The following is a 23,521-nucleotide window of genomic DNA, read 5'->3' on the forward strand; positions in this document are numbered from 1 at the left end:
TGCCAAAAAACCAGGGGAAAAAATTTGATTTTTCTGGATTTTGGGTTGGGAGTGTCCCGTGCCTCAGTTTCCCCAAGATCCAGAGTTTTCCTCCCAATATAGAAAACTTTTTCTCCTTATCCACAAAACTGGGAAATAAAACAGGGATTCTGCTCTATCCATGCTGGAGTTTATCCCGAGGCAGGGATTTCCAGCCCTGCCAGGTGCTCCAAATTCCCAAAAAACCCCTAATTTCCCTGGGATAAATTTCCCCAAGAAAAGCTGATTTTCCTGTGAGAAATTTGCAAAACCCTCCTGATTTCCCCAGGATAAAATCCAAAAAATCCTGAATTCCCTGGGATAAAATCCCCCCCAAACTCGGATTTTGCTGGGATGCGCGGGGAGGGAGCGGGCGCTGATCCCGATCGGGGGCAGTTCCATTATCGGGGAATGTCATGGGATCGTGGAGCGGCGCCTGCAGCTCCTCCTTTTTTCCCTTTTTTTTTTCCTGTTTTTTTCCTCCTCCTTTTCTGGGAGTTGATGGAAACTCCTCCGGGAAGCCGCGAGGAGCCGGAGCCGCGGCAGGAGCTGCGATTTGGGATCTGGGATTTGAAATTTGGGGTTTGGGATGGGGAACCCGCGCCCTCCTGCCCCCTGACAGCGCCGGGGGCTGTGGGGATTTTTTAGGGAAAACCGAAAAAAGGAAAAACTTCGGGAAGCTCCACCTGCTCCTGCCGGGCTCGGGAGGTTTCGCTTCCCCCCGCGGAGCTTTTGGGGTGTGAGGATTTTGGGGTTTGGTTTTTGGGTTTTTCTCGGGGGGGTGTGAGGGATTTGGGGTTTGGGATTGTTTTTTGGGATATGCTTTTTGGGGTTTGTGTTTTGGGATGTAAGGAATTTGGGGTTTAGGATTTGTTTTTTGGGGTGTGAGAGGTTTGGGGTTTGATTTTTGGGGTTGTTTTTAGGGATTTCTTTTTTGGAGTGTGAGAAGTTTGGGTTTTGGGATTTGTTTTTTAGTGTTTGAGGAATTTGGTTTTTGGGATGTGAAGGATCTGGTTTTGGGAATTGTTTTTTGGGGTGTGAGAGGTTTGGGGTTTGGTTTTGACGGTTTGGTTTTTTTGGGATGTAAGGAATTTGGGGTTTGGGATTTGTTTTTAGGGATTTGTGTGAAGGGTTTAATTTTGGGGTGTGAGAGGTTTGGTTTTTGGGATTTGTTTTTTGGGGCGTGAAGAATTTGGTTTTGGGGATGTGAAGGATTTGTTCTGAGGGATTTGTTTTTTAGGGCGTGAGGTATTTTTGGGGGGGGATGTGAGGGGTTTTTTTTGGGATTTGAGGGATTTGGTTTTTGGGATGTGACTAATTTGTTGTATGGGATCTGGTTTTTTGGGGTGTGAGGAGTGTTTTTTGCCGTTTGTTTTTTGGGATGTGAGGGGTTTGTTTATTGGGGTGTGACAGTTGTTTTTTGGGATCTGTTTCTTGGGGTGGGAGGAATTGTTTTGGGATGTGAAGGATCTGTTTTTTGGGGTGTGAGGGATTTGTATTTTGGGATCTGTTTTTCGGAGTGTGAGGGATTTTTTGGGAGGCGTGAGTGATCTGGTTTTTGGGAACTTTTTTGGGATCTGTTTTGGGGTGCGAGGCATCTGTATTTTTGGATCTGCGTTTTGGGATCTGTTTTTGGGCTGTGAGGGATTTTTGGGGTGCGAGGCTGGGTCTGTCCCCCCAGGGCCGGCCCGGGATGCCCGCGGTTCCCCCGGTCCCGGTTCCCCGCAGCGCCGAGCGCAGCTCGAGCGTTTCTCCCGGGAATGGACGGGGCGGCGCCGGGCTCTGAGGCGAGCCGGGCTCAGCCCTGCCCCGCAGCTTTCAGCACCTCCAAAACCAGCCTTAAACCCAACCGGGGAGGGTTTAGAGCCTCCAAAACCAGCTTTAAGCCCAATCGGGGAGGGTTTAGAGCCTCCAAAACCAGCTTTAAACCAAACCTGGGAGGGTTTAGAGCCTCCAAAACCAGCTTTAAACCAAACCTGGGAGGGTTTAGAGCCTCCAAAACCAGCTTTAAACCAAACCTGGGAGGGTTTAGAGCCTCCAAAACCAGTTTCAAGCCCCATTTCGGGGGGCAGAGTAAAACCAGTTTTAAATCCGATTTGGGGTCAGAAGGGGCTGAGTAAAACCAGTTTCAAACTGGATTAAAGGGGTCAGAAGGGGCTGAGTAAAACCAGTTGCAAGCCCCATTTGGGGGGTGCTGAGTGCCTTTCAAACCAGTTTTAGGCCGGGTTTAGGGCAGAGCATCTCCTCGCCTCTGGGATTTCTGGGAAGCTCCCACGGACTCAGCTGCATCTCCTGAGGATCCAGAATTCCAAACAAATTCCAAATAAATTCCAAATAAATTCATCTCCGGCTTTTCCATCCTGAAGAGCTGCTTGGAACCTCCTGGAATTTGGATTTTTTTTGGACACAAATCTGCTTGGATCCTTCTGAAATTCTGATTTTTCTTTATACAAATCCAGTTGGGTCCTTCTCACCTGCTTAATTCTGGATTTATTTTAGAGACAAATCTGGCGTTTTTTGCTCCTGAAGGATTCTCCTCCAGCTCCTTGATTCTGACCTGGTTAACTTGGATTTATTTTGGACACAAATCTGGTTTTTTATTGCTGATTGCTTGGATCCTTTTCACCTGCTTCATTCTGGATTTATTTTAGAGACAAATCTGATTTTTATATTGCTCCTGAAGGATTTTCCTCCAGCTTCTTGATCCTTACCTGATTAATTTGGGGTTTTTGGGTTTTTATTGGTACTGGAGCATTTTCCCCCTGGCTCCTTGATCCTGACCTCAGAAATTCAGATTTTTTTGGACACAGATCTGATTTTTTTGGTCCTGGATCATTTCCCCTCTGGCTCCTTGACCCTGACCTGGTCAGTTCCAATTTTTTGGGACACAAATTGGATTTTCCTCGGTGCCACCATGCGGGGCTGGTGGCTGCTGCTGGCGCTGCTGTGCCACCAGCTGTGTCCCCGCATGGTGACAGCAGCCAGGAGGGACAGGGACAGGAGGGGCAGGAAGGAGCACCCAGAGCCCCTGAACACCTCCCTGGCCAACAGCGAGGAGCAGCCCAAGGTGGGTTTCCTGCCTTTTCTGAGCTGATTTCGGGCTCATTTCACCAATTCTCTTTGGTTTTTTATTTAATTTTCATTGTTCTCCATGTTGGGAACAGCAGAGAACTCCCAAGGTGGATTCTGGGAGTTGAATGATCCATTTTTCCATCCCCTGAACATCTGGGTGGGTTTTCCATGGAATTTCAGGGGATTATCAGGGAATGGGAGTCCCAGCAGTTGCAAAAAGATCTCTGAGGGACTCAGAAAAAAAATCTGAGGAATTTTCAGAGCTATTGGCTCCTCCTGATCCCTCAGTGTCCTCCAAAAGCAGCACCACCAGCCCAGGCTGGATTTTTGGGACCCTCTGAGGCCACTTCTTGTCCTGGTGTGTCCCCAGCTGCTGGGCTGGATTTCTGGGAGCCCCTGAGCTCAGTCAGTGCATGATCCTTGTCCTGGTTGTCCCCAGCTGCTGGAGGCTGCTGATGCACGGCTCACAGACCCCCGCAGGACCTGGATCTCCTTCGTGCACCGCCCAGATGACGGCAGCAACTCCAAGAGGAGATGCAAAGGCAAAGACAAGAAATTGGTAGGATTTGCACTCCACGTGTCCCAGTTTCCATCCTGCTGCTCATCCTCAAGGTTCCAGCTTTTCCCAGCCCAAAGAGTGCTAAATTTCCTTTTTTTTTTTTTTTTTTTTTTTGTTTAATTTCTCCATTTTTGAGAAATTTGAGCCTTCTTGCTTTGGCAGAGGACATGTGGGAATTTTGAACCAGCCACTCCTAAACTTGTCTCTCAAATTGAGCCTTTCTCATCTCTCAAATTGAGCCTTTTTTAGGTTATTTTCCCACTCATTAAAAACAAAATCAGTATTTTTTTTCCCCATCCAAGAGATAAAGTCCAAGTATCCCAAAGGATCAATTAATCAAGGTGTGGACAAGTGGTTTATTTCAAATTAATGAGCTGAGTGACAGCTCATTAATCACGTGGCACTTTTCATCTACTGCTTGGACAATCCTGGATTCTTTTAATAATTTTAATTATTTGAGGAATTATTTGCATCCTCTGAATGTCTGGGCAGCTTTTCCGTGGAATTTTAGAGGTTTATCAGAGGAATGGGAGTCCCAGCAGCTGGAAAAAAATCTCTGAGGGACTCTCGGAGCTCTTGGCCCTTCCTGATCCCTCAGTGTCCTCCAAAAATTATCAGGAATTTTCTGGGAACAACCCCCCTCACGTTGCTGATGTTCCTGTAGGATTTTCTGCAATTCCCAGGTTTTAATCCCAAATTTTCCTTTGTTTGTTCCCTCAGCGAGGCCTGGTGGGGCCTCCGGGCCCTCCTGGGCCTCAGGGACCTCCAGGAGCTCCTGGGGCTGAAGTCACCAGGGAAGTTCTTCTGCAGGAGTTCAAGGAGATCTTGAAAGGTAAAAGATTTTAAAAAGTCAAAGATTTCCAGAGGATATTCAAGGTAAAGGGTGTTAAAGGCTGGAGGAGCTTTGTTTTGGTGAAGAACCATGAACCAAAATGGTGACCAAAAATGTTCCCCCAGTGCTGCTGGGCTTTAATTGGAGATCCAAGTGCAGAATTCCAGGCACACGTTATGGTTTCATAGGCCAGGCCCTTAAATGAAGATTTTATTTCATTTTATTTCATTTTATTCCTCTTTTCCCCTCAGAAGCCATGGAGCACAGGGCCTCCCTGCCCATCTCAGCCCAGCCCAGCCAGCTGCTGCTGTCCCTGGAAGAGGTTCCCTCACAGGAACAGCCAGGCCATAAAATGAAGATTTTATTCCATTTTATTTCATTTTGTTTCCCTTTTCCCCTCAGAAGCCATGGAGCACAGGGCCTCCCTGGCCATCTCAGCCCAGCCCAGCCAGCTGCCCCCGCTGCTGCTGTCCCTGGAGGAGGTTCCCTCGCAGCGGCGCGTGGAGGAGGCGTTCCACTGCAAGCTCAAGGGCCAGGTGCTGGTGGACAAGAAGACCTTGGTGGAACTCCAGAACTTCCAGTCGGTGAGGAACTCCAGCCTCATCCTGCTGGGGATCAGCTCCAGGGCTCTGTGGGGCTTCTGCTCAGCCCAGAAGCTCCTCTGGGGCTGAAAGGAAGAGACAAATCCATGAGAAGGTGTCCAAAGGAGGCCACAGGTGGATCCACCTGGGATCCCCTTTTTAAATTCATTGTTCTGGAGGTTCTGCCTCTGATGGATCCACCTGAGATCCCCTTTTAAAATCTGATATTCCAGAGGTTCTATCCTTGATGGATCCCCCTGGGATCCACTTTTAAAATCTATTATCCCAGAGGTTCTGCCACTGATGGATCCACCTGGGATCCTCTTTTAAAATCCACCATTCCATTATTTCCCAAACTTTTGGCAGCCTAGCTTGGCAGCCAGACAGGATCAGCCCTGAGGCATGGGCAGGGCTGGAGGGAGAGCTGCTGCCTCATTAATTAGCAGGGAAAATGGGACTAATTAAGCCATCCCAGCAGTGGGCTGCTGCTTCCTGTGCCTCAGGCATGAGGTGCCCAATTCATTCCTGATTTTTCCTGGCTGGGAGCTGCTGTGGGAGGCTCTGGGTGCCAAACTGGCACCGCAGCCAGGGACAAGAAGAGTCGAGTTTGGGCTTGTGCCCTCTGGGAAAGGGGAATGCAGAGCCAGAGCAGAGCAGGGATTTGGGATCAGCACAGGGATGGAGCCAGAACAGAACAGGGATAGATTTGGGATCCGCACAGGGATTCAGGATCAGCCCAGGGCTGGATTCGGGCTCAGCCCAGGGATTCAGGATTCAGGCTCAGCCCAGGGCTCAGCTCTGTTCTCTCTCCACAGCCCGTGGCCAAGGGCGCATTCCTGCGGGGCTCGGGGCTGAACCTGGCCACTGGGCGCTTCACTGCCCCCGTGGGTGGCATCTACCAGTTCTCAGCCAACATCCACATCGGTGAGTGCTGCCCCAGGGAGCCTAAACACCCCAGAGATCCCCTGGAGAATCCCCAGATATTCCAGAGGTTCTGCCACCGATGGCCCATGATGGATCCCCTTTTTAAATCTGATATTCCGGAGGTTCTATCCCTGATGGATCCACCCTGATGGATCCCATTTTAAATCTGATATTCCAGAGGTTCTGCCCTGATGACCAGTGATGGATCCACCTTGTATCCATTGCCTTTGGCTCCATCAGATAAGGAGGAACCCTCTGGCACCTCCTGCAGCCATCCCAAGGCTGCTGATGTCCCTCTGTCCCTCAAACCCCAGAATTTGTGGGATTTCTGACATTTTCCCTCTGTTTCTCCCAGACCACAGCGAGCTGAAGAGCAAAGTGCAGCTGCGGGCGCGGGACAGCGTGCGGGTGCTGATCTGCATCGAGTCCCTGTGCCACAGACACACGTGAGGCACCCCAGGGGCACTCAGGGGACTCCTTCCCTCTACTTTTCCACATTTCTGAACATCTCAGCCAACTCTGGAAGATGAAGTTCACCAAAAGTGGATTTTATGGCATAAATTATTTTTTTGTGTCCCAGGGGAGGCTCAGGGGAATTTTGGGAGCTTTTCCAGCAGAGGGCAAAGCTGTGACTCTGTCCTTGGCCCCAGACCCCAAATCCCTGCCCAGGTTTATTTTAATGCCCTGCCCTGAGCTCCTCCAGAAATCCACAGGTCCAGAAATCAGGGCGACTTTGGGACAGATCCCAGAGCACTCAGTATGGATTTGGGACATGTCCCAGAGCAGTGGGAGTGATCTGGATGGATTTGGAACAGATGCCTGAGGATGGATTTGGGACAGATCCCAGGTCCCTCAGGATGGGTTTGGGACAGGTCCCTCAAGATGGGTTTGGGGCAGGGATTTGGGACAGGTCCCAGTCCAGGCGCGCGTGGCTGGGACAGACGGACAGAGCCGGCAGCAGCAGCGCTGGGAGCCTGCCTGGACACATTTCCTGTGGAATTTCCTGGGAATGCCAGCCCTGACTCACCCATCCATCCATCCATCCATCCATCCATGGGGCTGGAAAGGCCCCGGGTTTTGGGACGAGCCCCGGAAGCTCGGGAGGAGCAGGGGAGGGCTGGGGCAGGACCTGACACAGCCTCACCTGAGCGGCTGCCAAGGGCTCCAACCTCTCCTTTCTCCTGGGAAAAACTCGCTGGGACTTGCTGGGATTCATCACAGGGAAAAATATAATTAATAAAAATTAGGAAAGGAGTTGGTTTAATTGGGAAAATAAGGAAAAGCCAGGATTAAAACTGAGTTTAACTGGGTTTGTGCTGAGTGGCAGGTGCCAAGGGGCTCCCACTTGCTATTTTTGCTGGAAACAGCACGTTGGGATTTGCAGGGATTCATCACTGGGAGAAAAATAATTAAAAAAGAAAGGAGGAAAAGGGCTGATTAAATTGGAAAAATAAGGAAAAATAATGATGGGCAGGAACCAGGCAGGCTTAAAAGTGAGTTTAACTGGGCTGAGCAGGTGCCAAGTGGCTCCAACTTTTCATTTTTTAAATCTGTTTATTTCTTATTTTTTAGGTCCTTAGAAGTCATTGCTGGCCTGGAAAGCAACAGCAAAATCTTCACTGTTTATGTCCATGGCTTGCTGCAGCTGCAGGTGAGGCCCTGAAAATTGGGAATTTCTGCCCCAAATCTCTGGGCAGGACAAGGAATTATTTCCTGGACTCTCCCCTGGAATTCCAGGAAATAAATAGCAAATAAATAATTAAATAATAAATAAATCCATAAATAATGATAATGTTAAAATTAATAATTATTAATAAAGAACAATAAAATGAATAATTAAATAAGTAGCAAATAAATAATAATTAAATAATAAACCCTCTTTGTTCCTACATTTAAAGGAGGGAAATTCCTCACCTGGAGCAGCACCAGGAGGAAAACCTGACTGGGGTTTCACATTCTGAATTGAAGGCATGGGAAAAAGAAAAATCCAATACTTAAAATAAATTTTAATTTATTTTTATTTCCCAACTCTCCCCTGGCATTGCACTCCCAGTGGAGTTCTATTTCCAATGGAATTTCCATTCCCAATGAATTGAAATTCCATTCCCAAGGGGATTTCAGTGGGAATTCCATTCCCAAGGGGATTTCTTTGGGAATTTCTATTCCCAGTGGGATTTCCCCCCTTCAGGGAGGGGCTCTGAAGGCACTTCACCCAAAAATGCGCCAGGACAGGAAGGATTTTTTTTTTCAAAAAAGCCCAAAAAACCCCAGACCAAATTCCTTCCAAAGCCACAAAAATTCTTCCACATCATCAGCTCGGCCCCAGACTTGGGCTGAATTCCTGCTGGGAATTTCAGGTTTCTGTGTGCCAGGCTCTGACCCCCAGGAGAGCACTGCACTGACCTGGGGCTGAGGAGAAGCTTCCAGAAGGGAATGGTGGAACTGGGATTGTGGGTGTGGGGTTTGGATACAAGGTGAGATGTCACAGGGTGGGAAACTCAGAGTTTGGGGTTTTAGAATATGGAAATAGCTATAGAGCAAGATGGAGGTTTTAGGGTGGTGGCTGGTCCTTCTTTTTCACCTCCTTCTCCTCCTCCTTTTTCTCCTTCTTCACCTTTTCCTTTTCCTTTTTCTCCTTCTCTTCCTCCTCCTCCTCCATGGCTTTGGGTGGTTTTGAGTAATTGGATAAAAACTCCACATTGCAGGCCATGGGTGGTTGGTTATTGAGTAAAAAGTAAAAATAATTTCTTAATTGGACACTTTATCCTTAAAAGGCCTTCTAGAGACAGACAGGGCTCCATTTTTTGGTGAAGTGCTGCAGAACTCTCAGTTTATAGGACAATAATATAGATAAGAACTAACAAACATCTGAGTCGAAACAAGAAATTCCATCTCTCACATTTAATCCCAGCCCTGGCTAAAAAAGAAGCTAAAACTCAGCAGATTCCTGCTGGTGGGAGGGATTTTCCCCTGTTTTCCCTGCAGAAACTCCCATTTTCCCACTTCCCTGCAGGCTGGCCAGTACACCTCCATCTTCGTGGACAACGGCGCCGGCGCCGCCGTCACGGTCCAGCCCGGATCTGATTTCATGGGAATGCTGCTGGGAGCCTAGCAGCGAGGATGGCACCCCAAAATCCCCAAAATCCCCAATTTCCTGCCTTTTGGACCGAAAATAACCCCCTCACTTTGACCTTGAAACTGCTCCCTGCTCCTGCAGAATTTGAGTTTATCCCCAGCTCCTCCAGCTTTGCTTCCAGAAGTTGCTGCTGATTTTTGAGGTCCTCACCAGCTCGTTCTTCATCAGAATTCTGCTTTTTGTCCTCTTTTTACCCAAAAAATCCCTTGGAATATTTAATTTGTGCTTCACCAGGCGCTCACGGAGCAGCACGCTGACTTTGGGGCTCGTTGTGTTGTGATTTGATTATTTCACTGTAGCACTTGTAACCAGCACGGGTTTGGGTTTTTTTTGGGATTGATTTGGGGTTTGTTTTGGGGTTGGAAATGAAGGATTGAGATGGGAAATATCAGAAATAAATCAGTGACTCTTTTCTGTGTGGTGGGGAGGAAGGGGACAAGGATTTTCCAGCAAAATTACTTTTGCCAGGGGGTTGAGAATGGCTTGGATCCTCTCCCAGGCTCAGATTTGGGTGTATTTGACCAGGAAAATGTTGAATTTTCCTACAATCCAAGGAATCCAAGGCTTGAACTCTTTTATATCCTTTATATCAAAATAAAATTATATATTATAATTATATATATAATATATATAATTATGTCTCTAATTTTATATTTTCTAAATATAATTATATATATTTTATATTGTTCAAAAATATATAATATATATGGTTATATTTATATATATGGTTTTCCATAGTTTATATAGACAGTTTTCCCAGTTTATTTATTCACTCTCCCTCAATCCTGGAATCCCAAACTGTCCCTCAGTGCCAAAATCCCAAACTTTTCCCCAATCCCAGAATCCCAAACTCGCCCCATTCCTGTGTCCATCCCATGGGTTTATCCCGCTCAGGACCCCAAAGGAAGAGCAGGGATTTGGGGATTTTTTGGGAATCTCTGGAGTCCCCTCCCGTCCCCCCAGCCCCAAACCCCCCGTGCTGAGCAGTTCCCTGTCCCACCCCGTTTATCACATCCTGGCATCGCAGATTTTTGTTTCATTCCCGGTTTTTTCTGGCTCCAGGAGCTCTGGGAGTCAGGAATTTAAATTGGTGTTCGCAGAGGAATGCGGATTTGGGTGCCAAAAACCCGATATCATCTGTCTGGCACCTCCAGGGTAGGTGATTCCCGGGAAAAATGGGAATGTTGGGCTGGGATTGGCACAGCCTGCAGCCCTGGGGGCTTCTCCTGCTCTCCCAGCACAGGGAAAAAGGGAATTTCCAGGATTTTCCAGGATTTTTCTGCTGTTCCTCCCTCCCTGCCCATGCCCAGTGGCTGTGGAGTCATTAAAGCTGGAAAAATCTGGGAGAAATCTTTAATTCTCTTCCCCACTCCCTGTCCCCAGTGTTTGGGAGCTGACCTGTGGGACTGGGATTTGGGTTGAGGAATTTTGGGAATTTGGGAAGGGCAGATTCCAAAGGGGAATCCAGGAAAATCAGGGAGCTGCTGATCCTGTGAAAGCAGGAAGGACCAGTAAAACATGGCATTTTTATGGTTTTTTACTATGGAATGCTCCCTCGGGGATATTTCCCAGGGAATCAGGGATTGGGGTCCTCAGAAGTGCAGGAATTCTCCCAAAATTCCCATTTTTATTTTTTTTTTTTTTCAGGAGCTGTTTTCTTTTCCTCCCAGGTTTCGATTTCTTTTGTCACTTTGATCTGCAGACCAAGAGCGGGAGGGGGTGGGAGGTGAGAGGCGGTCACGGGATATTGGATTCCCAAAAAAAAAAAACATGGAAAGGGGAAAAAAAATGGGAAAGGAAAAGTGAAAAATGAAAATCTGAGAGGGGATGGAGCAGGGGAGGCTGTGGGCATTCCCTGGGATATTTTGGGAATTTTTCACTCTGTCCCCAAAAACTGGGATACGATTCCAGAGCTGGAATTCCACTTTTATCTCTGGATTTGGCTGGGACTGGGAGAGATCCATGGAAAATTCTGGTCCTGGAACTTCCAGAGATTCTGGGTCCGAATTTGGGTGGATTTTGGGGGAATTTGGAGTTTTCTCTGTGGATTTCAGGGAGTTTGGGGTTTTCTGGGTCCAAATCCATGCAGATTTTGCCAAGTTTGGAGTTTTCCGTGTGGATTTTAGGGAATTTGGAATTTTGGGGAGTTTGGAATGTTTTGGGTCCAAATCCATGCAGATTTTGTCAAGTTTGGCGTTTTCTGGGTGGACTCTGGGGAATTTGGAGTTTTCCGTGTCCAAATCCAGGTGGAATGTGGATTTTGGGCAGTTTGGAGTTTTCTGTGTGGATTTTGGGGCACTTTGGAGTTTTCAGTGTGGATTTGAGGCAGTTTGGAGTTCTCTGTGTCCCAATCCAGGTGAATTTTGGGACTCTGGATTAGATCCCTTTCCCTCCCCCCTGCAGGAGCCGCTCCCCGGGACAACCCCGAACCTCGGGAACCACAGATTTGAGCAACTTTTGGGAATCTCCTCCTTTTTTCCATCATTTCCACCAAAACCCGCCAGCCTGGGCATGGAGCCAGCAATGAAATAATCCCAATTTTCTTTGGGAACGGCTCGAATTCCCTGCAGGCGCCACATCCCTACCCGGGGGGTGGGATCCTGCTCGCCTGGCTGGGCTGGAGCCGGGATTTCCCTCTTTTCCCCTCCTTTTTCCCCCTTTCCCCCCTCCTTTCCTCCTCCTTTTTTCCTCCTTTTCCCTTTATTTTCCCCCTTATTTTTCCCCTCCTTTTCCCCTCCTGTCAATCCCAGCTTTTCACTTTTCCCAGAATTTTTTCCTGGCTCCCAGTGAAAATTCCCAATTTTTTGGGATCAAGTCTGTGGACAGGGGAAAGGGATGGGGTGGGAAAAAATAAAAATCCCTCCAAAAAAAAACCAGGATAAACCCCCTTTTCCAAACTTCCAGCATTTTTTCTCCTTGGAGAGGGAAACTGGGGGAGAGCAGAGGCTGCAAATCTTGGGAAGGATTAGGGTTTGACTCGGGCTCCAGGAATGTAAATGTGTCTGGCTCCATCCTGGCTGCAAATTCCTGCCTGGAGCCCGGGCCCAGCCTTTGTTTGCCCACCCTGGATGGGCTGGGAGTGCTCAGACTGGGACTTGGGAGGGACCAAACTGGGATTTGGGAATGGCCAAACTGGGATTTGGTAATGGTCAGACTGGGATTTGAGAAGGGTCAAACTGGGATCTGGGAGTGTTCACATTGGGATTTAGGAAGGCTCAAATAATTGGGATTTGGGAGTGCTCAAACTGGGATTTGGGAATGGTCAGACTGGGATTTGGGAGTGCTCAAACTGGGATTTGGGAGAGGTTTTGGTTTTGTCGAGGAGATTTGGGGGCAACAGGAGGAGTTGGGGGTAAAATTGTGGGGATTTCCTTTCTTTTCTCTTCCTTTCTCTTTCCCCTTTCCCTTTCCCCTCATCAAGCCCAAATATTCAGTACCTCAGCACCTTAAAAATTAATTTTTAATTAAAAATCACCTTTTAGGGATGTTTTTTCCCTTAGGTTTTAACAATTCCCATACCAGGATAAGGCCGGGATGTGCTCCCAAATCTGCTCCCAAATCCCGCTGTCCTGCAGGAGTGAATCCACACAAAATCCAGGTGTGAACTCCCAAATATTGACCTGTGTGTGTGTGTGTGCAAAATCCAGGTGTGAACTCCCAAATATTGACCTGTGTGTGTGCAAATCCCAAGTGGAAAAATTCCCCCTGGGGAAGGAGCCAGAGCTCCCAGGGAAGGGAGATGAAGGGATCTGTCAAGTGGAATTCCAGGAGAAGTGGAAACTGCCAGAAATGGAGAGTCTGGAATGTGCCTAAAATAAATATTCCCTGCTGGGTGTTTATTTTGTCTGGAGGTTCCTGTTCAGGGCTGCAAATCCCTGCCTTGGGGTTCTCCAGGGAATGAAGGTGGATTTGGGATTTATCTGCTGCAAATCTTCCCCTCATTCCCATATTCCCTGCAGGATGAGGCTGGAATTGTGCTGGGATGCTGTGGGATCACCCTTGGAATCCCAAAAGGATTCAGCTGGGATGGAATTCCAGGGTTCCTCCTCCCCTTCCTCAGGGAAGCAGCTGAGAATCCTTGGAAAAGCGTCCAGGTGGGATTTAAGTCCCTGCCTTGGTATTCTCCAGAGAATCCAGGACTTGACATTGTCCTAAATTGGATTTTGGAATTTATCTGCTGCAAATCTTTCCTTCATTTCCCCATTCCCTGCTGGGATGAGGCTGGAATTGTGCTGGGATGCTGTGGGACCACATTCAAGTCCAGCTGCTCCATTTGTTTTCCAGGATTCTCTGCTGGGATAAAAACCCCAAAACTCCCTCAAAAAATCCCACTTTGGGAGCACAAATAATTGATCATTGTGTTAATAATAACTCCCAATATTTGGGTTTATTCCACAAGGCTTTATGTTTATTCCATTTTCTTCCCACACCTTTGGTTTTCCTGAAGGAATCCCTTTTTCTTTTTGGGATGTTTTGTGGGTTTTGGGGTGTTGTTTTTTTTTTTTTTTGTTTGTTTGTTTTGTTTTGTTTTGTTTGTTTGTTTGTTTGTTGTTTTGGTGGAATTTGGGGGGTTTTAAAAGATTTTCTTTCTGATTTTCAGCTTGCTGCTCAGTGCTCCCACCAGGACACATTTCCTGGTTTTCCTGGATTTCCTGGATGGAATTCTAAGCTGTTTTCTCCCATCTGGAATCCAGACACCCACAGCAGATGTTCCCACTAATCAGAGCCTTCCAGATGTTCCCACTAATCAGAGCCTTCCAGATGTTCCCAGCCTTGGGATGTTTGTTTTACACAGGCAAAATCCCCCAAATTCCCCTCCAAATCCCAAATCCAAGAGGGAAACACCATCCCTGGGACTGATTGTGTATTCCTAAGGGATCTTGGAGCCTTTTCCCAGTGGATCATGGAGTCTTTTCCCAACAGATCCCAGTCCCCTTTCCCAATAGATCCCAGCCCTTTCCCCAAATGTTAGGAAAATTAATCCACAAAAAACCAAAAGACTCTGTCTCCTTTTTGGACACAAACCTCTGATGTTTGTGGACTGATTTTCCTAACACAATAGATCCCAGCCCCCTTTCCCATTGGAGCCCAGCCTCTTTTCCCAATGAATCTCAGTCCCATTTCCCAATGGGGATCCCATTCCCATTTCCCAGTTCTGGGAAGGCTCCAGGCACAGGAATCCCGGGAATCCCAGCCCCATTTCCCAGTGGATCCCAGCCCCATTTCCCAAATGGATCATGGAGCCTTTTCCCAACGGATCCCAGTCCCATTTCCCAACGGATCCCAGCCCCATTTCCCAACGGATCCCAGTCCCATTTCCCAATGGATCCCAGCCCCATTTCCCAATGGATCCCAGTCCCATTTCCCAAATGGATCATGGAGCCTTTTCCCAACGGATCCCAGTCCCATTTCCCAATGGATCCCAGTCCCATTTCCCAAATGGATCATGGAGCCTTTTCCCAACGGATCCCAGTCCCATTTCCCAATGGATCCCAGTCCCATTTCCCAACGGATCCCAGTCCCATTTCCCAATGGATCCCAGCCCCATTTCCCAATGGATCCCAGCCCCATTTCCCAAATGGATCATGGAGCCTTTTCCCAATGGATCCCATTCCCATTTCCCAACGGATCCCAGCCCCATTTCCTAATGGATCTCTTTCCCATTTCCCAATGGATCCCATTCCCATTTCCCAACGGATCCCAGCCCCATTTCCTAATGGATCTCTTTCCCATTTCCCAGTGGATCCCAGTCCCATTTCCCAGTGGATCCCAGCCCCATTTCCCAAATGGATCATGGAGACTTTTCCCAACGGATCCCAGCCCCATTTCCCAACGGATCCCAGCCCCATTTCCCAATGGATCTCTTTCCCATTTCCCAGTTCTGGGAAGGCCCCAGGCGCAGGAACCCGGGCGATCCCAGCCCCAGGAGGGCCCAGGGTGATCCCTGCTCCTGCTGCCGTTCCCTGGGAATGCCGAGCCCCCCTGGATGCAATTCCCCGCTGCCAGCGCGGCGCGGGTTGGACGGAGCCCGGCTGGAACGGCGTCTGCCGCTTTAATTCCCTAATAACAGCTCTGCCCTCCAGCCAGGCTGGAGCCATCGCCCGCAGCAGCCCCTGGCATGAAAAACTCCTCTGTGTCTGTGACACTGGGGCCTTTGATGGAGCAGCCCGGGACGGTTTCAGCAGCGGGGATTAAATATCCCAAATATCCCAATTAGTGCAGTTCACAATTAGTGACAATTAGCTGGTCCCTCTCCAACATTCCCCAAGTCCCCATCCTTACAGGAGGAGGAGGGAGGCAGCAGCAGGAGGATGCTGCAGAGATTGTTTTGGGGATGGTGAGGATAAATGTGAGGTTAAATCCACTTCCCAGCCAGAATCCCCCATCTCAGTGTGATGGAAAAATGGAATTTTGGGATTCTGGCTTGCAAACGGCAAAGGAGAAGAGGCTGGATCTGCTTAAATTTGCCCAGCAAAATTCTTTATATTAATATAAAGAAATATTCTATTCTATTCTATTCTATTCTATTCTATTCTATTCTATTCTATTCTATTCTATTCTATTCTATTCTATTCTATTCTATTCTATTCTATTCTATTCTATTCTACAAAGAATTCATTAATTTGTATTCTGTATCCTGCCCAAGCCCCCAAACACAGGATTTTCCCTCTCAATTCCCACTTCTTTGTGGGAACGAGAGGAAAAAAGCTCTGACAGATAGTTTTGAGTCCCAAAATGTCCAAGGGGAAGCATAGGAATGTTCAAATTCTCCCCAGTTCTGGCTGGAAATCCAGGTGGGTTCATAGCTGTGCTCTTGAGGGTCCCAATCCCTGCTCAATTTGGGAATCAAAGGTTGGAAAAGCCCTTTAGGATCCTCAAAACCACCTGGCTGCTGTTGTTCCCCAGGGCAGCTACAATAAAATTCTCTTTTCTCTGGATTGTTCTGGATTTGCCCAGAAAAATGAAAAAATAGGGAAAAATTCCTCCTATTTCCCTTTAACCAGTATCCCCCATTCACAACCAGGGCAGGATGTGAATTCCCAGCACTGCGGGGTGATCTCAAGAATCCCTTAAGGATCATTTAATCCCGATTTCTATCCTGAATTTTGTCTTTTCCTCGCCTTCCCTTTCCTGCTCTGCAAAGCCAGAGAGGGGAACAGGCAAAGCTGTGGGAAAATGTTGGATTTAAAGCGTTAAAAAAGGAGAGAGGGGGGGAAAAACCCCCCAAATTCCTGGCTTTTAAATCAACCTCAGCGTTGCTGATACAGTTGTTTACGAGCCGCTGTTCCAGCCCATTTCACGGACAAAAGCCAAGGGAAATGAGCTGTTTGATGTCTGCAAAGGCATGGAAAAGCCATGGAAAAGCTCCCATGGAAAGGGAAGTGCTGGGATAAACACTCCCTGATTGCGGGGAAAGGCTGCGGGGAACCAGGGATCATTCAAGGAATGGGAGCATTCTCCTGGAATTTTCATCCCCATGGGGAATATCCTGAGCTGGGAGGATCCATGGGATCATCAGTTCCCATCCTGTTCCTACAGGACACCCCAAAATCCCACCTTTTGTCCAAACAGGGAAGGAGCTGCATGTACCCCTCCAGGGAAATCAGGGATCATTCAGGGAATGGGACACTGGGACACCCAGAATAATGGAATTGGGAAATTAGAGAATATCCTGAGCTGGGAGGATCCAGGGGATCAGAGTCCAACCCTTATCCCTGCCCAGGACACCCCAAAATCCCACCTGGGAGCGTTGTCCCTGCGTGCTCCCCATGAGGGAAATCAGGGATAATTAAAGGAAAGGGGGCACTGGGACACCCAGAATCATGGAATTAGGGAATAGCCTGAGCTTGGAAATCAATCCCTCTCCAAATTTTCTAATCCAGGTTTATTTTCTCTTCATCCAGGTGATGCCTGAGGTCCCATCGGAGCCACTGCCAGGATCAGGAGATGCTGACTCCACTCAGGAATTCCTTTTCCAGCCTCCTGCCCTGGGCTCTGGTTATTTCCTGCCTCCTTCCCAGCAGGAATTGCAGGTTTTTAAATTCCCTCTTGGAATTAAAAAGGTAATTTTCCTCCTTAATTCCTCCTTTTCCTCTCAGTCCTTCCCCTGAGGTGCCCCCAGGGAAAACCAGGCTAGGCCAGTCCCGCTATCCCACACCTTGCAATATTTATGGATTTTCTTGGAGACAGAACTCTTTGGGAGCCTGCAGCTCAGGTTTTAGAATTTATTTCGGTGTCTCCAGCCCTGCTGTCTGAGCCTGAAAATAGCAACCGAGGCTGATCTTATCAGCAGCTCTTGGAGACTCCAATTATCTCCTCCCGTGGCTCCGCAGAAATTGGATCCTGGTTATTGTTTTGTTATCCCACTCCCTGTCCTCAAAAACCTCCCAGCCACAGCCCTGGAGCTTTCCAGGAGCCAGGCTGGAATTTTATAAAGTGGGAGATAAGCAGAATTCCCAAAATCCAGCCAGACCTGCACCCAAAAGCTTTGGGGCCAATGTTCTGAGGGAGAAACTGAGGCAAAATTTCCATTTTAGCGGATACTCCTGATCAATTCCTTTGCAATAATGGATTTATGGCACCAGGATGGGATTTGGGAAGTCTGTCCTTGGATATGGAGTGGGAGATACCAGAAATCCTGACTCCAATTCACTGTAATTCCTTAAATCCAGCCAGGCCTGCACGCCAAAGCCTTTGGGATCAGTGCCTGAGGGGAATGATTTGTTCCCAATGTTGTGAGAGAGAAACTGAGGAAAAACTTCCATTTTAGTAGTTCTTCCCACTCAATTCCCTTGGAATAATGGATTTATGGCACCGGGCTGGGATTTGGGAAGTTTGTCCTTGGATATGGAGTGGGAGATTCCAGGATTCTGCTCTTCCCAAAATCCAGCCAGGCCTGCATCCCAAAGCCTTGGCCCCAATGTTCTGAGGGAGAAACCGAGGCAAAAATTCTATTTTATCACCTTTTCCCACTCAATTCCCTTGGAATTATGGATCCACAGCACCAAGCTGGGATTAGATTGGACATTTGGGAATATTTCCTCACTGAAAGGGTGCCCAACCACTGGAATGGGCTGCCCAGAGAAGCAGTGGAGTCCCCATTCCTGGAAGTGTCCCAAAAACCTGTGGATTCCCATCTCAAAAACCTGTGGAAACCCCTGGATGTGGCACTTGGTGACATGGTTTTGTGGTGGGTGCTTGGATTTGTATCTTGAAAGGTTTTTCCTGCATTTTTAATTCCAAGGAGCAGGTGAGTCACTCCCATCCCACAAAAACCCCAACCTCCTCGCCAGGAATCCCTATGGAATTAAAGGGAATGATAAAGAAAAGCAGGATAACGCAAATTTTTCCAAGTTGTTGTGCACAGCACCTCATATTGGGAAAATCCTGAAAATTCTCCCGATGTTTTTCACAGCGGGATTTGGGAAGGGACAGCAGGGTCTGCAGAGCTCTGGACTCTGAGGAGATGCAAATCCCAGCAGGGAAAACGTCACCCAGGAAACTGCAAAAAAAATCCAATATTAATCCCAGTCTGGGATTTCAGTTTAGCAAAGCCATGGATTCACCCTGGATCCCGCCCAGCACATTCCCAAGGGTAAGCTGGACACTCATTTTTGTGGGATCAGGGCATGGAAAGAAGGAGAAATAATTACCCAAGATAAAATCAGAAGGATTGGCCCCAAATTCCAGCTCCTAGCACCTCAAGCATCAGGATTTTGGCAGATCCAGATCCAGAATCCTGGCTCGAGTCCTTCCCTAAAATCAACACCTAAAGTAAATATTTGGAATTGTCCTGGCCAGCAGCAGCTCTGGATAAATGTTTTTTCCAGTGGTTTGTGCTGTGATGATTCCAAGCCCTCTGGCACCACCCCAAATCCATCGATCACCGGCGGCAACGACGACGTTTTCCTTTCCTTCAAAAATCAGAATTATTCCTTTTCCAGCCTTTTTTGTTCCTTGTGGATCTTGTGCTTTGTGGGAGCTGCTCCACTTGGCCAGAGCTGGAGAGTGGAAAATAAACAGGGCTCACATTCCTGGGATTTTGGCTGTCAGGGGAAGCAGGCAATGATGGGGACCACCAGAAAGTGGGAATTGTGGTTTTCCACCAGGAGATGTTCTTCCCAACTTCCTGGGCATTCCTTGGCACCTTCCAAAATCCTTTGGAAATTCCTTTGGAAAATGACATTTCCCAGCTCAAATCCATGGAATCTTCAGCTGAGGAAACCCCAAAAATTCCTGATTAAAAGGGGACAGAGGGACTGGAATTTTGGGTTGAGTTGTTCCTTTAAAAAATCCAGGAATGGTTTTCATTATTTTGACTAAATTTCAATAATTTTATTAATTTTCCTGTATTTTAGGGGCTTTTTCAAAGGTTTCTCTTTAGGTTTCCACATCAATTTCCCATGGATTCCATGGAAAAACGTGGTGGCCCCATCCGCACTAATTCCCTCATAATTCCATTTTTTAATTGGAAAACTCCTTTCCCTTTTGCCCCAATTATTTTACGTTAAAATCAGAGCCCACCACCCGATTTTTGTCACAAACATCTGGTTTTAAACAGTTAAATTCCTTTTTTTTTAAGGAATTGACACTTCCAAAGGCTTGGAGTGACATCTAGCGACTGCCTGGGACAGGCAGGAAAATCTGGGAATAAATTCTAAAAGAATCCCTTTGCTTCAACAGCAAAACCCCAAAGTTATCCCAAATTATTTATGGGAAAAAATCAGTTTATTTTCATTTTTGAGGGAAGTTTGAGTTGTCTGTTTGAGGGTGGAATGTTTGAAATTTGGAGGAAAATTGATTTAAAAAATATTGGAATGCTGAGGATTAAAGGTGCCAAGGAAATCAAGGGGGGGAAATTTCTTTTAAAATAATTTGGTCTCATCCTCACCTGATTTTGCTTCCTAGGTGGAATTTTCCAGGGAAAATAAAGGGTAAAGGTGGATAAAATAATGGGAAAAGGGATGTTATTCTGGGAATACTGATTTATTTGTATTTTTTTTCTGGGAAAATAAAGAGAATACACTGGCAAGAGTTATAAATAAATATAATTATAAATAAATATTCACATTACAGGTAATTTATCACGACACAGACAACACTGATGAACCTCAGATGGCAAATGGACGTTTAAAAAACTGGAAGTTGCTGACATCTTGGAAAATTCCTGCTTTGGAATAGGATATTTGGGGAAAAAATACTCCTTGGTAATCCCTATGCATGCATTACAATAATAATTATTAGAATAATAATTATAATAATTGAGTTCAACATGCTAAAATAATTGAGTTTTTGCAGGATTTTAGTTTTGTTTTAGGAAAAAAGCCTTGAAAATTTTAAAACAAAAAATCTTCTGAAGATTTTTGATCTTCATTTATTAATTAATTAAAACAAGAATAACAAAAAAAAAAATTCCAATGTAACTGATTCCTTTGGTATTCCTAATTCCTAAAATTCCTAATTTTGCTAAGCAAAGAGAAACTGGCACCTTTTTTATTTTCAATTTTTCTGTGCCATTTGTCTCTTCCAGCCAGAGTTGGGAAGGAGGGAATGGAATGGGAATAAAAGTGCAGAGTGCAACAAACACCAAAAAAAAAAAAAACCAACAAAAAACCCTCACCAAAAAGACATTTAAAAAATGAAATTTACATTTCCAAAGTAAAAACTGCTCACACTGCAGAGCTGCAGCTGGCACAGGGCACTGGGGAAATTCTGGAGCAGCTGCCACTGGAAAATGTTGGAATTCCAGGTTTGGAGATAAAGAAATCGTGTCTGAGGCCTGTGTGAGCTCTGAATGTTTCGGTGTAGGCAGGACTGAGGGGAAATCCCCAAATTTTGGATGTGTCACTGATAATTAATTCAATTTTAGTTCCTCTACAAGGAATTTTTGGAGAGGAGGAGGGAATTCCCCAACTTTGAGCACCTAAATGTGATTTTTTAGTGTGCTGAAAAGAGAAATATAAGTTCTCCAAATTCAATTTTTGGGGTGGGGGGAACCTTTTTCTCTTGACTACACAAATTTCACTTGTATACCTCAAATCCCCATCCTTGGGCAAATGGTTTTTGAACTCCTACTGATCAATTTTTGCTCATTTGTATTAAAAATAAACCTAAATTTGGAGCAGTCAGGGAGTTCTTGAGTGAGAGTTGGAGGGAAATGAGCTCAAAACAACACCTGGAGATTTTGCAAAGCCAAAAAATCCTCCCAAAATAAGAATGAATTTAATTTCTGCCAAAAGTCAGCCGCCTCCCTTTGGAGCTGCCGGGTGATTTATGTACATTGCCTTTCAGAGAGCACAAGACATATGAGCAGATGGAATGATTCCATTCTCTGCTCTCCCTGCAGCCAAACCAGGAAAAGCTGATCCCTGTTCCCACCCTCTGGAATAATCTGGTCCCAGTTTGGGCTCTTCCCTCCGTGCCAAGCTGGCATTTCCTTGCCAAGGAATAAACAGCAGCCTCATTTTATTCTTATCAGCATCAAAACGTAGCATGACCTTTAGCAAATCAGCCTCAGAATCTGTTCCAGCTTTTCATTCCAGTTCCCTCCCTCCCTTTTCTCTACTTTTTGTGTTTTGACACCTTTTATTTGCGTTCAATCCTGGCATTTGACCTTTTGCTGTGCTTTCTGGCACTTGGTTTATTTTATTTTATTTTTTAAGCATTTTTAACCATGCCACGTCAGCAGTTCTCAGGGAGTGTCAGGGTGACAGAATGAGTCGTGCAAAATCTTTTTAAGAGTAATTAACCCCTGACTCCAATTAACTGCTCTTCCCTAAATCCAGCCAGGCCTGCATCCCAAAGCCTTTGGGATCGGTGCCTGAGGGGAATCATCTGTTCCCAATGTTCTGAGGGAGAAACTGAGGCAAGAATTCCATTTTATCAGCTCTTCCCACTCAGTTCTGCTGGAATTATGGATCCACAGCACTGGGCTGGGATTTGGGAAGTCTGTCCTTGGATATGGAGCGGGAAATTCCAGGATTCTGCTCTTCCCTACATCCAGCCATGCCTGCATCCCAAAGCCTTGGGCCTAATGTTCTGAGGGAGAAACTGAGGCAAGAATTCCATTTTAACGGGATTCTCCCCATGTAACAGCAACCAGAGTCCACCATCCTGAGCCTTCCTCCCGAGGCGTTCAGGGGATGCCGTCCTTCCTCTGGCAGCACTGTGAGGGAGGCACTCCCCAGTCGTACATGTAGGAAAGCCTGAGTTTCACCTCCTCCTTACAGAGCTTCCCATCCTTGGCCAGCGTCTGGTGCTTCTCCAGCATGTCCTCGATGCTCTGCTTGTGAGTCACGATGTATTTGTTGCTGCAGCCGCGCGATTTGTACTCGGTGTCGAAGCGGGGGTCGTGCACTCTCTTCACGTCGATGGGCGCCAGCCACACGCCCAGGGACACGTCCTCGCTCTGCCACAGGTTCAGGTAGTCCCTGCTGAGGCGCAGGTAGCGCACCAGGTCGGCGGAGATCACGTAGCCGCCGCCCAGCGCGTAGGGCAGGTAATAATCGCACAGCAGCCAGGCGCTCTCCTTCCACTTCCCCCCAGATTTCACCCGCCCGCGGCCCGAGAAGAAGCCCCAATAGAGGCGCCGCGGCTCCTTGGCCCTCAGCTCCTCCACTAGCACGTCCAAGCGCACGAAGGTGTCGTCGTCCGCCTTGAGGGCGAACTGGAAGTCCAGGTGCGCGTCCAGCCACACGTAGGTGGCCAGCACCTTGGCCGTGAGGTTCTCGTAGGAGTCGCGCAGCTCGGGCAGCAGCAGCAGGTCGCGGTGGCGGCTCTGCTCCAGCTCCAGGCTCCGCAGCTCCTCGGCGCTCAGCCCCGCCGTGCCCACCACGAAGCGGCTCCAGACGTGGCCGTGAGGCGCCTGCCGCGCCGCCGCCATCCAGGTGCTGCGGATGATGCTGCGCCGCTCGCTGTACTTGGGGCCGCTCATCACCACCACCGCCACGAAGGCGCTGCCCTCGGGGCCGGCCGGGGGGGGGGCGCGGGGCCCCCGGCCGGGCTGGCTGTGCGGGAGCGCGGGGGGTGCGGGCAGCGGGCGCAGCCCCTCGGAGGTGCACTTGGCGAGGTAGAGCAGGACGGCGGCGCAGAGCGAGAGCCCGCCGAGCCCCAGCGCAGTGCGGTGCCGGCTCAGCCGCCGCAGCGCCTTCATGGCCGCGGGGCCCCTCACGGCCGGCGCCACGACCGCCCCGTTTAGGCGGGAGCGGCGGTACGGCCTCCGGGAGGGGACAGGCGTTCTGCGGGAGCGCTCACCGCGCGCCGCTGCCGCGCTGCGGTGGTTTCATGGCTCTCCAGCGCTTTCCGCCTTCTCCTCGGGGAAGTGGCAGTCCCGTCCCTGCTCCTGCCGCCGCTCCGGCGCTTCTAGCACCGGGGCAAGGGGCGGGAGAAAGGGCGGAGGC

The 23,521-nt window shown here is 48.0% G+C and overlaps 2 protein-coding genes across 3 annotated transcripts; one reads left to right on the top strand and one right to left on the bottom strand.

The window, feature by feature from the left end:
* The first annotated feature begins 517 nt into the window (after nt 1–517).
* On the top strand, nt 518–9,756 carry C1QTNF12 (C1q and TNF related 12). Of its 2 annotated transcripts, none has more exons than XM_063176993.1 (8): nt 518–3,085; nt 3,530–3,649; nt 4,370–4,481; nt 4,884–5,065; nt 5,878–5,986; nt 6,342–6,432; nt 7,559–7,637; nt 9,000–9,756. In XM_063176993.1, the coding sequence occupies exons 1-8, from the start codon at nt 2,933–2,935 to the stop codon at nt 9,096–9,098; spliced, it is 945 nt and encodes a 314-aa protein (XP_063033063.1). In that variant the 5' UTR covers nt 518–2,932; the 3' UTR covers nt 9,099–9,756. The 2 variants fall into 2 exon arrangements, with proteins under 2 accessions (XP_063033063.1, XP_063033064.1); XM_063176994.1 differs by having other exon boundaries at nt 4,887–5,065.
* A 10,396-nt stretch (nt 9,757–20,152) lies between these two features.
* B3GALT6 (beta-1,3-galactosyltransferase 6) lies at nt 20,153–23,498 on the bottom strand. Its single transcript, XM_063176920.1, has one exon. The coding sequence runs from the start codon at nt 23,272–23,274 to the stop codon at nt 22,258–22,260; it is 1,017 nt and encodes a 338-aa protein (XP_063032990.1). The 5' UTR covers nt 23,275–23,498; the 3' UTR covers nt 20,153–22,257.
* Between the last annotated feature and the right edge of the window lie 23 nt (nt 23,499–23,521).

Source organism: Melospiza melodia, chromosome 26 (genome assembly GCF_035770615.1).
Source record: "Melospiza melodia melodia isolate bMelMel2 chromosome 26, bMelMel2.pri, whole genome shotgun sequence".
Taxonomy (NCBI): Eukaryota; Metazoa; Chordata; class Aves; order Passeriformes; family Passerellidae; genus Melospiza; species Melospiza melodia.